Source organism: Harpia harpyja, chromosome 14 (genome assembly GCF_026419915.1).
Source record: "Harpia harpyja isolate bHarHar1 chromosome 14, bHarHar1 primary haplotype, whole genome shotgun sequence".
NCBI lineage: Eukaryota > Metazoa > Chordata > Aves > Accipitriformes > Accipitridae > Harpia > Harpia harpyja.
In genome coordinates this window covers 32,844,921-32,858,767 of record NC_068953.1, presented here as the reverse complement: position 1 = coordinate 32,858,767, position 13,847 = coordinate 32,844,921, and the positions used below count along the sequence as shown (strand labels likewise).

The 13,847-nt window shown below is 36.1% G+C and overlaps 1 protein-coding gene across 13 annotated transcripts in view; it reads right to left on the bottom strand.

Moving 5' to 3' along the window:
* Positions 1–1,031: 1,031 nt before the first annotated feature.
* TJP1 (tight junction protein 1) overlaps positions 1,032–13,847 on the bottom strand; it is a 201,582-nt gene continuing 188,766 nt past the window's right edge. For 5 of the 13 annotated variants that reach the window (XM_052809048.1, XM_052809050.1, XM_052809053.1 and 2 more), the window contains 6 exons: positions 11,107–11,157; positions 10,153–10,328; positions 8,978–9,419; positions 7,331–7,548; positions 5,862–6,005; positions 1,032–2,622 (listed from right to left, as the gene is read on the bottom strand). In XM_052809048.1, the coding sequence (XP_052665008.1) occupies positions 2,528–2,622; positions 5,862–6,005; positions 7,331–7,548; positions 8,978–9,419; positions 10,153–10,328; positions 11,107–11,157 (1,126 nt within the window). In that variant the 3' untranslated portion in view covers positions 1,032–2,527. The remainder of the gene's footprint in view (positions 2,623–5,861; positions 6,006–7,330; positions 7,549–8,977; positions 9,420–10,152; positions 10,329–11,106; positions 11,158–13,847) is intronic. The other 8 variants (XM_052809051.1, XM_052809054.1, XM_052809057.1 and 5 more) reach the window with 5 other exon arrangements.

Below are 13,847 nucleotides of genomic sequence, written 5' to 3'. Positions count from 1 at the left end.
GCAGAGCAAAAGCTGTCACTTTTTTTTTTTTTTTTTCATTTGTATAGAAAGGCATGAGCCTACACTCTTTAAAAGAGGAGCAGAAAGATATTATGTGGATCACTACAATAAAAGCAACTCAGGACAGTTACACCTTACAGCATGCTAGATTCAGGATGTCCAAGACACAAATGACACCATTGCAAATAGTCCGTGCAGTGTAACTCCAGGGTCCCTCAAGTCCAACTGACTGACTCCTTTTGTAGTGTTTCACATACTTCTTAGTAAGATCTGAACTGGAAAAGAACACTTAGAAATTTTAGCATTAGAATTTTCTCCAAGATGCTTTGCATGCCATTTTGAAACCTTCCTTTCTATTGATTAAAAAAAAATACCACCAATATATTATCACTAAGAAATGAAAAATGCCATCCTGACATGAACAGCTTTTTTGCTACTGAAATTTTCTGCCTGCTCTTAGAGTTGAGATAAGCCATGAGGAGTAATAGTAGTGAACGCATCTTGTAGGGCAGGTCATGCCTGAGAAACAAACTAACTGGTCAGTAAAAGTACAGAAAGGAAACATCAGGGTTATGCACTGTTTCCCAGCATTATTTGAAAATAACTTCTAGAATTTATTTTCTCTTATAGAATATTTGTAGCTTACTAGGCAGCCACTGAGTACTCCAAACAGGCCTGATAATGGGATTCTGTAGGAATATCTTTAAAACTGTATAACTAAACTATCTGTAAATCTACGTGCTAGAACACTACCAAAGTATTTGGAAGAGTAAGTATAAGTAAACTAGCACCAACAAAGTGATTCAAGGGACAAGTCTACCACTCCTACTTTTATTGAGTATTTCCAATGGATCCACACTGGAGTTCATTTCAGAAGCCCTGCTGTAGACAACTCCAACTGACTCCACAAAAGAGCTCTGCTTCGTGCATGAACATAAGGCAGAATCCAGCTGTCTACTTACATAGAAAAAAAAATTGATTGTCATGTTCACATAAATGCATTTCAGAAACAATGAGGTACTACAATCTCCTTTATTATTTTAAAAACGGTTTTATTCTGTATATTTAGAAACGTGTAATTTTAATAACTGCAGAGAAAAAAAAATCAGCCACACCTGAATAGCTAATAACTCATTAACAGAATGCAGTGGTATATTATCTAAACAGTAGTAGTGCCATTGTGCCGTAATAAATTGTCTATTAGTAAAAAAATACATTTCAGGGCACATAGTACAGCATCCTTATGACAAATTACAGTAGGGATACTTTTCAAGAATTTAATCAAAGTAGAGAATTCCGAGTTATATTCTTTAAATGCAGCACTTTAAAAGGTAACAACTTTGTGCATTTTTAAAAAATGTCCTTGTTCGTGTATTATAGAAATGCTGCTTTATTGCTAATGTCAAAGTTCAAGGCTCAAAAGGTATGAGAATACAAAGATATCCTTAAGAAACTTTGTTTGTTTTTATATATATTTATATATATAAAAAGGTAAAGCTTATAAAAGTTAATTTACAAACCAAGAACAAAAGTGGTATGCACGCATTATATACAAGCGGTCTATAACATCTATAAATTTTCAAATGCATAGCAGAAAACATACCATCATTTTCTTCTGGTTCTCTTCTGGCTGATGAACACAAACAATATTCATTCTCTAAACCAAACTCACAATTCCCCCCCCCCCCCCGCCCTTTCCCCAGTCTCTCATGATATATTATCAAGATAAGCACAAAAGCCATACAAACTTAATACAGAGAACTATGAGAGCTAAGACTATTAAAAACATGAGGGTAAGGCATCCCTGCTGGTTAATAGGTCTGTAATAATGTGGTTAATTTACAAATCCACAGAGGCAACTGAACCATAGTCATCCCACATGCTTTTCCCCCTCCCCCTCCCCCCTGTTCTCATGACAATGTTTCCATATACAGTTAAGTAGATGTGTTTGCATTAGCCTCTGAGCAGAGGAAAACATCTAAACTGTGCTACCCCAAGTTGATTGCCATTTCATTGGCCATGTACACCCAAAGTTTTTTAAAAACTAGACCAAAATGTAGTTTTGTGAGTTACAAACACACAGTCGTAAAAATGCAGGCCAAATTCTGTTTTCACCAGTGGAGTACGAACCAAATTCAGTTCCTCTGAATATAATTCCATTGGTACTTTCAGATTTTAAACAATGAAATACTAGTAGTGTCCTTCAAAAAAAAAAAAAAAAAACAAACCAGAAACAAACAAACAAAAAAGAAACAAACCAAAAAACCACAAAAGAACAACCAAATAAAAGCATACAGAACCTGCAAAACCCCTACCTTGTTCCCACTGTACACTCCCTGCTTGTGGCATGTATTGTGACCATGGTTCAAAGAGTGTACTTGCTAAACCATTGTTAGTTAAAGCAAGATGCTTAAACACCAAGATCCATTATCACTTATAGAACAGTTAATACTTGATAGAGTGGTTCAGTTTATATGTAAGGTCCATCTCAGTTTCACATTATTTACTCAGCCAGCTAACTTAATATTTAGAAGTGGTCAATTAGGACTGAGACACAGTTTGCTCCAACAAGATAGTTTGGATCCCCAGGAAGAGACTTGTTCTGCCAGGTTTTGGGGTCACCTGTGGGAGGAAAACACAATGCTGGTGTTTAGTATCTGCTGTCAAACAGTGTACATCTTGAAACAACCAAGCTTTTGGACAGGAGCTTTTTCTGAATCAAAACCTGTTGTTTGGGTTGGTTGGTTTGTTTTTTAAACCCTGCAGTTTGTACGTTAACAAAAAATTAACCCTTTATTTTCTTATAATGTAGGATAGATGAGTTATTCAAAACAGATGCTGTGGAACTCAGCAATTGTTAAATATAAGTCATTCTACTCTACAGCACCAACATAGTGCTTTCCATCTGAGAAGTGTTAACAGTGAATCAGGTATTCACTGGCTAATCTGGGTAGGATGCATTTGAAGTTTCTTGGAACAGTTCTGAACACAGATGAGTCAAATCAGAAGTTATGTTGTAACTAAAGACTATGACATACTGGTAGTTTTATTTTCTATTACAGAAGTTATTGTAGACAGGATTGTAGTCATTTTGCAGCTACATCCAAGTATACTCATTTAAAAGCCTGAAATACTGACATTCTAGAAGGGATTCTAATTAACTGGTACATACTTAAAAATCTTTACAGCAGATCTTATCTACTCATGGTCGAAGGTCCTGTGTAACACTGTTATAAGGGGAAGTCATCACCTGCCATCTCACCAGACAAAGGGTACACTCCATCTGCACAGTCAATTGTCTCTTTCAACTGGAGAAAGTATTCTTCATTTACCCACCTAAAACCACTACTAAATTCTGCCACTACACAAAAAGTTTCATGATCCCACTACAGGAGAACAGTGAAAAAGGCACTGAAGTTCTTTTAAGCCTTCCAGATAAATGCCAATAAGCAGCTTGGCCACAACAGATCTGCCTTGAGAAATGTGCAACAAGTTAGAGAATGTAGTCACACAGACTGGAAACACCTGAGAGCTCTGTATTAAATGAGACTGATGTACATTCCAGGTAATTTTCTTGAAGAACTCATGAAAACAAAATGAAGTACACAATGCACTGAGTGATGGCAACATCTGATGTAGGGACAAAGAATAGAAGTGGCCTGTGTATAGTTAGAGAATGCAAACAAGTTTGCTGCAACCAGCCAAGACTACTTATTTCAGCCAAGAAACTCAATAATGCTGGAGAATTTTTCATTTTATAGATGCAGGGAATTCCGTTCAAAACTCGCATGATCAAATGTATTAGGAGAAGGATAAAACAAGACTGTAGGACAGGCAGGTCCTAGTCATGCGTGTGAGACAACGGCAGGATTTTTTCCAACCTTTCCTCCTAAATACATAGTAAGGATTAGACTGTCACCAGTGCAACCTCTAGCTGTAGAGGATGTTTTTCCCATACTTACATACAACTGCTTTGGAAAAAAAAAAAACCTTCAGTATTTTTTACTAATACATTCTAATAGGTGTGGCCTCAAAAGGCAACATTTTTCCTGGTCAGTTTTAATACCAGAATCATTCAAGCTTTTGAAGGGGTTTAACAGTAAAATATCAATATATGAGGCTTAAATGTGGCAGAAAGGATGTTAGTAAGTGCAAATGAATGTCACTTTTAGGACAGAACATGCATACATTGAGAAAAGATGAGGTAGAGCAGACAACTGAAGAGAGGAAAAAACCCAGAATTGCATAAACTGTTATTATAAAGCCACCTCAAAAATCAGAGTCCCATAACCAACTAATTTAGAAAGAGAGAAAACAATTATTTATTTAAGACACAGTATGGTCTACTTACATATCATAAGACAGAATTGCCTAATTTTAAAGTTTGTCTCAAAAGAGCAATGTTATGATATACATCCCATTTCAGATTAACAGAATGTGGTGTTGTATTTACAGTACAGAAAGTGTTAAGATTTAAATATACACGCCCTTGCTCTCACCCACACATGCTCACACACACACATTCCACTTTGGAAAGGGAGAAAAATGTCTCAGTAACTTCAGTTATTGTTTAGATCACTCGAGTCCTCTCCCTTCACTTCAAGTAAGTTCATGAACAGGTGCTATTAGTTACAAAGGAAGTGTTGTGTCATTTTTGTACATAGTTGTTGTATCTTTTGGGACCCTATCATTTATGAGTCCGTGTTTTAACACTGCCATGTATACACACATTGTTAAATAGATGCATGCAACACATGCATATAATAGCTTATAAAAAACAACTAAAAATTATTGCCATTAATACCTCTAGGTTATTGAATCCCCATCAAGGGGATTGATGCTTTAATCTTTCAAAGCATCAGTGCTTTGGTGTTGACAGTGATAGATACATTAGTGACGGAAGATATGCATACATGGTGGCTTAAATGCTGCATACAGAAGTACATTGCTCAGTCATTACTTAGAACATACGTACACATTAATGGTTTGAACCTTCCACCATAAATTTTGAAGGTAGCTGAATAAAACCTTAAGACTTTTTCCCCAGATGTGCAAACATTCCTTTTTAAATCTCTGTAACCTCACAGCCATTTCATGAAATTGCTTGAAACTTGCCCAGAATTCTCAATTAGGTTCCTCACTGACAATTTCAGCCAATACATTCTCCCCCTCATCCCAGAAAGCCACAGTGAGGTAAAAATGAACAGGTAAATAAAATTGCAACCTAGTTGCAACTTTTACTATCAACCAGAAACTTCTGGGTAAAAGGCAGTAGAGGAGAAATAGGCAGAAGCAAGCAAGAAAAGTCTTGTGGAAAATCCAGCTACATTAGAATGAATTGTAAATGCTTTTACTGAACACTATAGTTTTCTTAAATGACCCAGTTGTTAGCATCAACTTGCACACATGGAAACAGTTAACAAGCATTAAATCATGGTCTATGAGCATGCAGATTGTTAAGATTTGCCAGAGTCCTATATGGTTAATTAAGCAACAGACAAACACCAGTTATGTTACAAAGGCCAATCAGAGGTACATAATTTCCTCTCAATTTTAGTGCGACTATCATTTCAAGTGTATTCAGCTGTAGCAGTCCTCAAGAAAGAAGACAGAATAGAAAAATACGATAATATTCAATAGACTAGAGATATTACTCTTTTTCTGCTATCATGGTTTTAGCTATGAATTTGCACCATGAGTAAATGTAAGAAAGACATTTGTAATGAAAGTGAAATGGGAGAGTTTGACACAAATACAATGATTGAGTTCTTTATATTACACAGCATCACCTTTAGCCAAATTAACTTAAATTATACGATAGCACCCAAAAGCCCCAAAAGGACAGAGGGAGGACAGCATACCCGACGAGGAGTCGGAGGATTTTAGAGCAAAAGACCAACCATCAGGGGTCATAGACGCACAATGTGGCAGGCGCAGCTCCACTGGCTTCAGGAATTTTAGTCCATGAGGCCCACACATTACCAAGGGGCTAAGAAGTGTTTCACCTATAGTTAAGAAAAAGAAAAACCCGTTACTGATTCTTCTTGAAATCGGTTCAAAGTACTACATAATTAAATTGCAGAGCCACTCAGCAACTTTTTTTTTCTTTGTTAGAGAAAAATACGAACATTTTGACCTGTCAGTAAAGAATAGCACTTAGCAAGACCATTTCTCATATAGTCTCTTTCAGAGCACTAAACTGCCTTTTCAATGGAACATATCACACTCTCAGAATGAAAAAGGATAAACAGTCTGATGATGAAATCATGTTGGGTTCCCCCCCCCCCCCCACTAATTTCTAAGCAAGTGCATCAAAAGAAACAAATCTCTAATCTGTAAGCAGCCTTGTTCATGCTTCTCTTTGCGCTACAGCTGTGATGTTCTGCTTGTGGATTTATGGTGCACTGGTCTGAATAAAGCCTTCAGCAGCTCAATAACCTATGACCCTTATCCTAACAGTCAAAAGGGAAAACATACAAACATAGATCTATTTTTAGTTTAAAACTCCAAATGTTAACGCAGGATTATTCAGTTGAGGAACATGCTATATTTGGTTTATAAAGATTCAAAGTAACTACAGACTGCAAGTAATGCTTTAACTGCAAATTTATGAAATTAACCCCTTTATATTCTTGACTTGAGGAAATTGGCAATCTGACAGGTCAGAAAATGCATGTACACTGGACTAATGGTATAAAAAACAGACTTTCTATGAAAAAAGTGCTCAACTACGACACACTACTCAACCCTTATTAATAAGACAGTCAGGAATATACTTCTACATAAATAAAAGTTAAAATATTTTTTTAAAACCATGAAGCTGTTTTCTTTAGAGAAATTGAAAAAAATTAAAAAGCTGAGTATTTTCAAGTCTTGAAGTAAATTCCAAATATTTAACTCAAGTTAAATTAGTTTAAGTCATGTGCTTTGTAATTCTTTTGGTCCTAATTGTGAGATGAAGTGAAATATATCTACTAAGAATGCCTAGAAAAAATCCCTGCACTTTGTGAGGGAATCTACAATTTCAAAGATTCTTAGAAAAAGAATTAGAACCTTCCTTTAGTGCACTAGGTAAGTTTTAAACCAGTACTTAAGTCTACAAATTAAATATTCCCAAGTTAAAATTCAGGGCCTCCACCTCGCTTATAACTTTCAATATTGAGCAGAATATTGCTTCCCTTGTACTTCCTGTGAGATGTATACTCTGTATCTTCATACAGAAATAGATGTTATACATTGAAGCATATTAACGTATTTTCATATTCTATTTTGCTGCTGTTAGAATATAATTGTATTAAATAACAGAAGAGAGTGCAGTGCCAGCTCTTACCTTTCTCTTTGTCCAAAGGTGGAAGTATACTGTTGTCTCTGCAGACTTTGAAATATATTTCTTGCTCTATTCCCTCTGGAATGGCTCCTTGTGGTATAATAATACTAACTCCAGTCTCTATGGAGCTCAATACACCACCATTGCTGTTAAATACACCTCTTGCTGTGGCTACAACAGTGTGTCCATCTTCTTCTTCCTCATCCTCGAGTGCTGAAGGGCTGAATGTAAGACAGAAAGTCTAGCAGTTTTATCAATATTTTCTTCCTGAGTGTCAGTGGCATACTTCCCTCTAATATTTTAGCAGAGCACAGCCTGAAGTAGGCTAGCACTGATTTTAAAGAAACAGTAAACGTATCCCACACTTGATTGTGCGGGACAACTAAGATGAAAGTAGTTCAAAGTTCTGCCATAAGAAGAGATCATCTTCACAAAAAAAACCCACCAAAGCCCACAAACTCTGAAAGAGTTCAGAAAGTAGTTAAAGCAAGAATTTGGACCAGTTGAATCTTGTGTTTTCAAATGCCTACTTCTGGGATTATACAGAAAGAGCTTGCCCCAGCTACACACTTCGGCTTAGTAAAACTAAATGTAATTAACATCTGAAAGCTTCTTCCCCCTCCCAAAACTCCGTTATGACTTCAATACCATAAAGAGTAATAATTCTTATTCAAGCCACACTGAACCCTTCTACTCAGATACACACTGAAAACAAAGCCTGTAAAAAAAGAAAAACCTACACATTTTTTTCCAGGCTGCCAGGACATAACTGAAGAGAAACATATAACACTATTGAGTGGCTAGTTTGAGTAGATTTCAGATAAATTTCCAAAGAATTTCACTCAAAGAACCAGTAATTTCAAAGTTTCTAGCAGTCTACAAAATTATATAGCATCAAAACATTTCTCAGGTGCTTAAGAACAAATAGGATTCATTCTTCTATTACATTTCTGAGTTACTGAAACATCAAGCATGATTTCAAGTCTGGTTCACACATTATTACTTTGAAATCAAAGGATAATAAAACACTGTTCTGCAAATATTAGTGAAAAGAATTTAACAAGTCAGCAAACAGCTTACGATTGTAATACTATCTGCTGCTCTTGACATAGTTCTTAAAGCATATTAGGCAAGCACAAGCTGCTTTTAAGCAGTTGTTGTTTTGTCTCATAGTAAAGAGAACCAATACGAAACTGCTCAAGTGACTTTCTCTTTTTACAAGTATTTTTAAATATCCCTTACACACATACTATGAAGGCTCTTCTCTAAGCACATAGAATGAATATAATTTGGTGCAACAGCTATCTTTAGAAATTAATTCCACCTTCCGGAAACAAATTGAGAGGACAAATGATTACCATCTACCAGAAGATTTACAATTATAGCATGAGAAATTGGAAATAAAAGCCATGCCACTTTCTAGTAACAGGATGCAAGATTATACAGGGACATAGAACATACTTTAAGTATCTATCCAAATGCTCTTCAATACCCTTTGGCAAAGTTTTACAATCATGGTATCAATCTTTCAACTGTAACATCAACAGAAATTGGAAGCACAGAAAAAAAAAAAAGCAGCTGTATTTTTCACAGGTTTCACAGATGAACTCCTATAGATGTACTAACGGAAATAAAAAAGCAGCAACTTACCTTACAGGAATGGCTTTAGGCACAGCATTAACATTATTTGGTTGATATTTAGGCTTGTCAACCTGTACAGCAAAGGTATCCATTCCACTGTCAAACTCCGGAGGCTGCGATGAGCTGTGTGCTTTCAAAATTGGTTGAGGAGAATTTGGAGATTTTGATGGCAACTCTGGCTTATGTTGAGCTTCATTTGGCAGGAGATTATGGTTGAATTTAGGGCTTTCAAACTTGCGCTCAAAGGGCCTCGCAGCACTAGTGTAAGGTTTTGTTGTAAAGCGGTTGTAAGAAGGAGTGACTGTTTTCTGAATCTGTTCAGTTCCATTAACAGGGCCTTTGTCAGGGAAGCTTTTCTGAGGATAAAAAGTAGACTGCACAGTGTCCTCTCTAGAGGATCTGAAAATTGCTGGCTTATTCTGAGGTGGAGGAGGGTCAGACACAGAGTTAACTGCAAGACAAATAGAAAGACCAGAACTTGTCAGTAACCATCAGAAACTTCTAGTCATGTACACTATAGCATAAAAATACATTTTAGTCCATTCTTAACCTACTATATAAAATATATATATAGGTTCAGCTTAGCACGCTCAGATCGTCTGTCATATCATTATACTTTTTATGTTCAGGCAAGTTACCTAATGTTTCATTAAATAGGTAAGTTAGATACAATGGTATGACCTTTCAATAAAAAGGTTAGACTGATTTATAGCATGACAAAAAAAAAAATAGAAAACCAGTATTTAAATACTATCAGGCACTTGCACAAACTGGAAAATTCATTTGGATTGGGCAATCTGCTCAATGTGGAAATGAAAACAACTTTCTTCTGTTTTTAGAAGCCTACAACTATTACTCATGCCTAAAGAACTCTGGTCGAAAGCATAGAGAGCTAAGTTTTTAAGTACTGGAAACTTTACTTCATCTTTGCTGAGATGACTAAATATGGACGAGACAGTTACAGTGACTACTAACACCTGGAATTTACAATTTCAGACAGGATTACCAAATCATTTCACAAAACTCAATCTCACTACAGTAAAAAACTATTTTCACTAATAATTATTCCAAGTTTCAGTTAGAGAACAACATAGTTACCAGTGTAGACATGCTGAAGCAAGCACACAAGCACCTGACAAGTGATACTTGTTACCAGGAGACAGGGTAGCTTTCCAGCTGCTCACCTTCAGAAAGTGCAGGCTTGTGATGTGCTGGGAGAGAAAGGACAGGACTATTGATTGACTGAGGTTGTGTATACTGGACCGAAGGAGCAGGAGGAGGAGTTGTAACTTGAGGGACTGGCTCATAGCGTTTTTCACCAACAGGCCTATCCATTGATTCATTGTCAGTTGGTTTCCCCCTGTTGAAATAAAAGAAAAATCAAAAAACATTTGACTGTTTGGTTTCCTCAGGGCTCTGAGCTCCTGCATTCACTGCTATTTTTTTCTTCTATGGTCACCTGATTTCCATCTCTTCCTATAAACATTAAAACATGATTTTCTTTAATATCCTGTCTCAAGTATAAAAACATTTATTGGTAAGCACAAGAGATTAAGACAACATTGAACCTTTAGAAGAAGATTAGAAACACAAACCATGGCAAACAAAAGGCAGATGACATTTCAGGTGTATTTGCATAACTGCCTAAAAGATCTTAGTTTTTCAATTTCATTTGGGGTAATTTCAATGAAAAAGTGTTCTCTAATTTAGCAGGTCTTCAAACTAAAAATATAAATCCACTTTGGGGGGGGGTGGGGGTGGTGGATTGTTTTTGAAAAGCGTAATTAGCCAATAGGACAATGGATTCTAGTACAACTTTTCTAAATACACCTAGTATTTGAACAATGCCATCTTAATTAGAAATGCAATCAGCTTAAGCTTCACTAGCTTTATGTGCATAGTATAGATAACTTAAAAATCTTATTTTCAAAACTTTTTTCTTATATTAGAACTATTTCTCCCGAAGTTTCTTTCAGGAAACGACTGATTTCACAAATATCTGTAATTTTGGACTACAGTATATAGCCCTTAATTTTCAGAATTTGGATGTTTAAAATTTTAAGTGCACATAATGCCTGTGATGAAATGTAACAGTGAGAGGACACCTGAAAACATCCTCACATCAACAACAGTCTTACCACTTGATGTTCCTTTTCAAGTAGTCATAGCTAGTGTAAGAGCCAAGAAATCTAGGTGATGGCAAAGCAAACAGCAATAGAAGAATGAAAGAAAACAGTCATTCTATCTTGAGCATATTATTTCTTCACACTTTTTATGTTAGTCCTAGCAGTTCTCATATAACAAGGTTGTTGAAACAAAGACAAACGCTAATTTAACAGTGCTGTTTCTGATAAGACTTTTACTATATGCATATGTAAATGATCACCTACTATATTTAATGAGATTGTCAGTGAATTAGGAGATGATCAAGATCAAAAATTGACAGATATTGAAAGTAAGAACAAGACTACAGTAAGCCATTTGTTCCTATCTGTATAAAGTTATTCAATATGTTGAAAAAAGTGAACAAAATCTAAATCCCATATTCTAACAATCTCTCACTTATGGTCCAATTTGCATTAATTTCCTCAGTTTTAACATACACAGAACGATGATGGGTTTGTATTGTAGATCATGTACTGAGGGGTACATTCATACCAAATGTTTCTATAGCACTATCATCTCATCCAATAGCAGAGCCCACACTATAAAATGCTTCTGATTGTTTTCAACAATTCCTAAAAGGACATCTTAGAACAACTGTTCATGAATACTAGGAGAGACAGAAAACTGTAAGTATACTGATGACTTTCCCTCGATTTTTAACACTTATCTTGCTTATATGTTGCAAAAAAATACATTTTACATTAGGACAGCATTCCCTCATCCCTTCACTTTCTGTATGCTCATAGAAATGTAACAGGCAACAATTCTAGACACCAGTCTTGCTGCTTCAGAGGAGTATGTTATAAAACTAAGAAAAGGGTTGATCAACTTTTGAAAGTCTGCTTGATGACCACATGAATGTGGAATGTGATGCTCAATGAGCTAAACAGCATCTGTATGTATGTGCCTCTAAAATCAGTGTGGCAAAAAAAGATCATGTTGGATCTGCTGTGAAAGGTTCTGTTCCCAATGATTTTACATAAAACCATTCATCCAACAAGAGAAGTAATTACTGCACACTCACTGACTGTTGTCTTTATTCCAGGTGGGCAGTAGCTGCTTTCTCAGAAAACTGCACACCTGAAACCACTGCTTCCCAGAGGGGATATTAACCAGGGGAGGGAAGCACTACAAAAGCCCACAGAAAAAAACCCCACCACACTCCACACCTAATCAGAACTGGTTGCCAGCTTTCTAAGGAATTAAAAAAATGGGGAAGGGTAGTATATTTTGATGGAGGAAGCAGAAGAGAAAGCCGTGGCAATACAAACACAACCAGCACAAAGTTGTGCTCAATATGAAGCACTTTCTTCTGTCATAGGGCCCTGACCAAAGGTCAGCCACATAATGCTTGCTTACAACTTGTGAGTGTGTAAAATAAGTTCCTCTAAATTATTCATGTGCTGTTTTCTAAGCTGCTTCCCACTTCATTTTTGTTACAAAACTGCTACTTTAATTTGAAATGAAACAGAAATGAACCATGAGAACAAACCAGTAGGCAACAAGTTATAAGCCTCAGTGTACAACAGAAAACTTATCAAACTGCATTGCTGATCTTCAGTTCCCATTCAAAAAGCTCCAGTTCTGTAACAGATACGTAAGAGTTCAGCTACAGCAGTTTAAGAAGTAAACACAGGACACTCTTCCTTACTGCCTCCTCAGATGAGGCTGTAACTGATCATGTACGTATTCTTAACTGTAGCTCAATGCAAAATTTAGATAAGCTACCTCATTCTGCAGCATGTCAAGCTAATGCAGGTAACTACATTGAACCAAGCAGGAACAACTCCACTACTCTCAGCCACAGGGGTAGTAGCCTCAAATTGTTCCAACAAGATGTGTGAAACATGTCAATTTACAAGTTCTACTATTTCCTCACATCAAGAGAAACTATTTCTTATTCTACAGTTAATGACAACTATAGCATGCAAATAATGGCATTACCCATACAAAGCAGCTTTAGTAATGGCATAAATTTCCTAAATGATGCAAATAACACCCCAACAAATTAAAAGAGTAGACATTTGTACACACGTAATGGGAAAAACACATACTTTCACAATACTTAGTGGGGAAGAATTTCACATAATTTAATGTTTAATATTAATATTCAAAACTGAAAAAGTTGTAGCTATTGCTCATGAATAAATAAAATCTGTCCTCCGTACCCAGAATACATTATATGGATTATACAGGAGCAAGAGATTGCATAATCTATAGTTCCTGTATCATCCAAATTTAGTCCTGTTAATTTTTAGAAGAGTTTATTCACAGAATAGCAGCTACCATATAAATTCACTGGAAAAAAAAAGATAAATAAGAGTGAGTAACAGGGTACAAACTGGAACCTGGCAAAAGAAGAGTCCTAAATATGAAAGCTTTCTCAAGACAGCAATTGTTTTGCGTTTGCATGCAAAGACACTGCAGTATGGTTCTACAGGCAGTACTGTCCAATTGAGTAGTGTTAGAGTTTATCAATTTCCACTTACTTCCATTAATATTTCAGTCTTTGTCTATTTGCACTGGACTACCCTGGGTAAATTTTCTTTCCCATGTCTGTCCCTTCCTGTTAAGGGTTACATTCTTTCATAAAGAAAAAACACAACACATTTTTGTCCCTTGACATATAAAACTATCAGCCTTAAAAACAATATTCCTCTGTGGCAGTAAGATGTCACCTTCCCCTAAGTACAAGCCCTGAAGTTATACACTA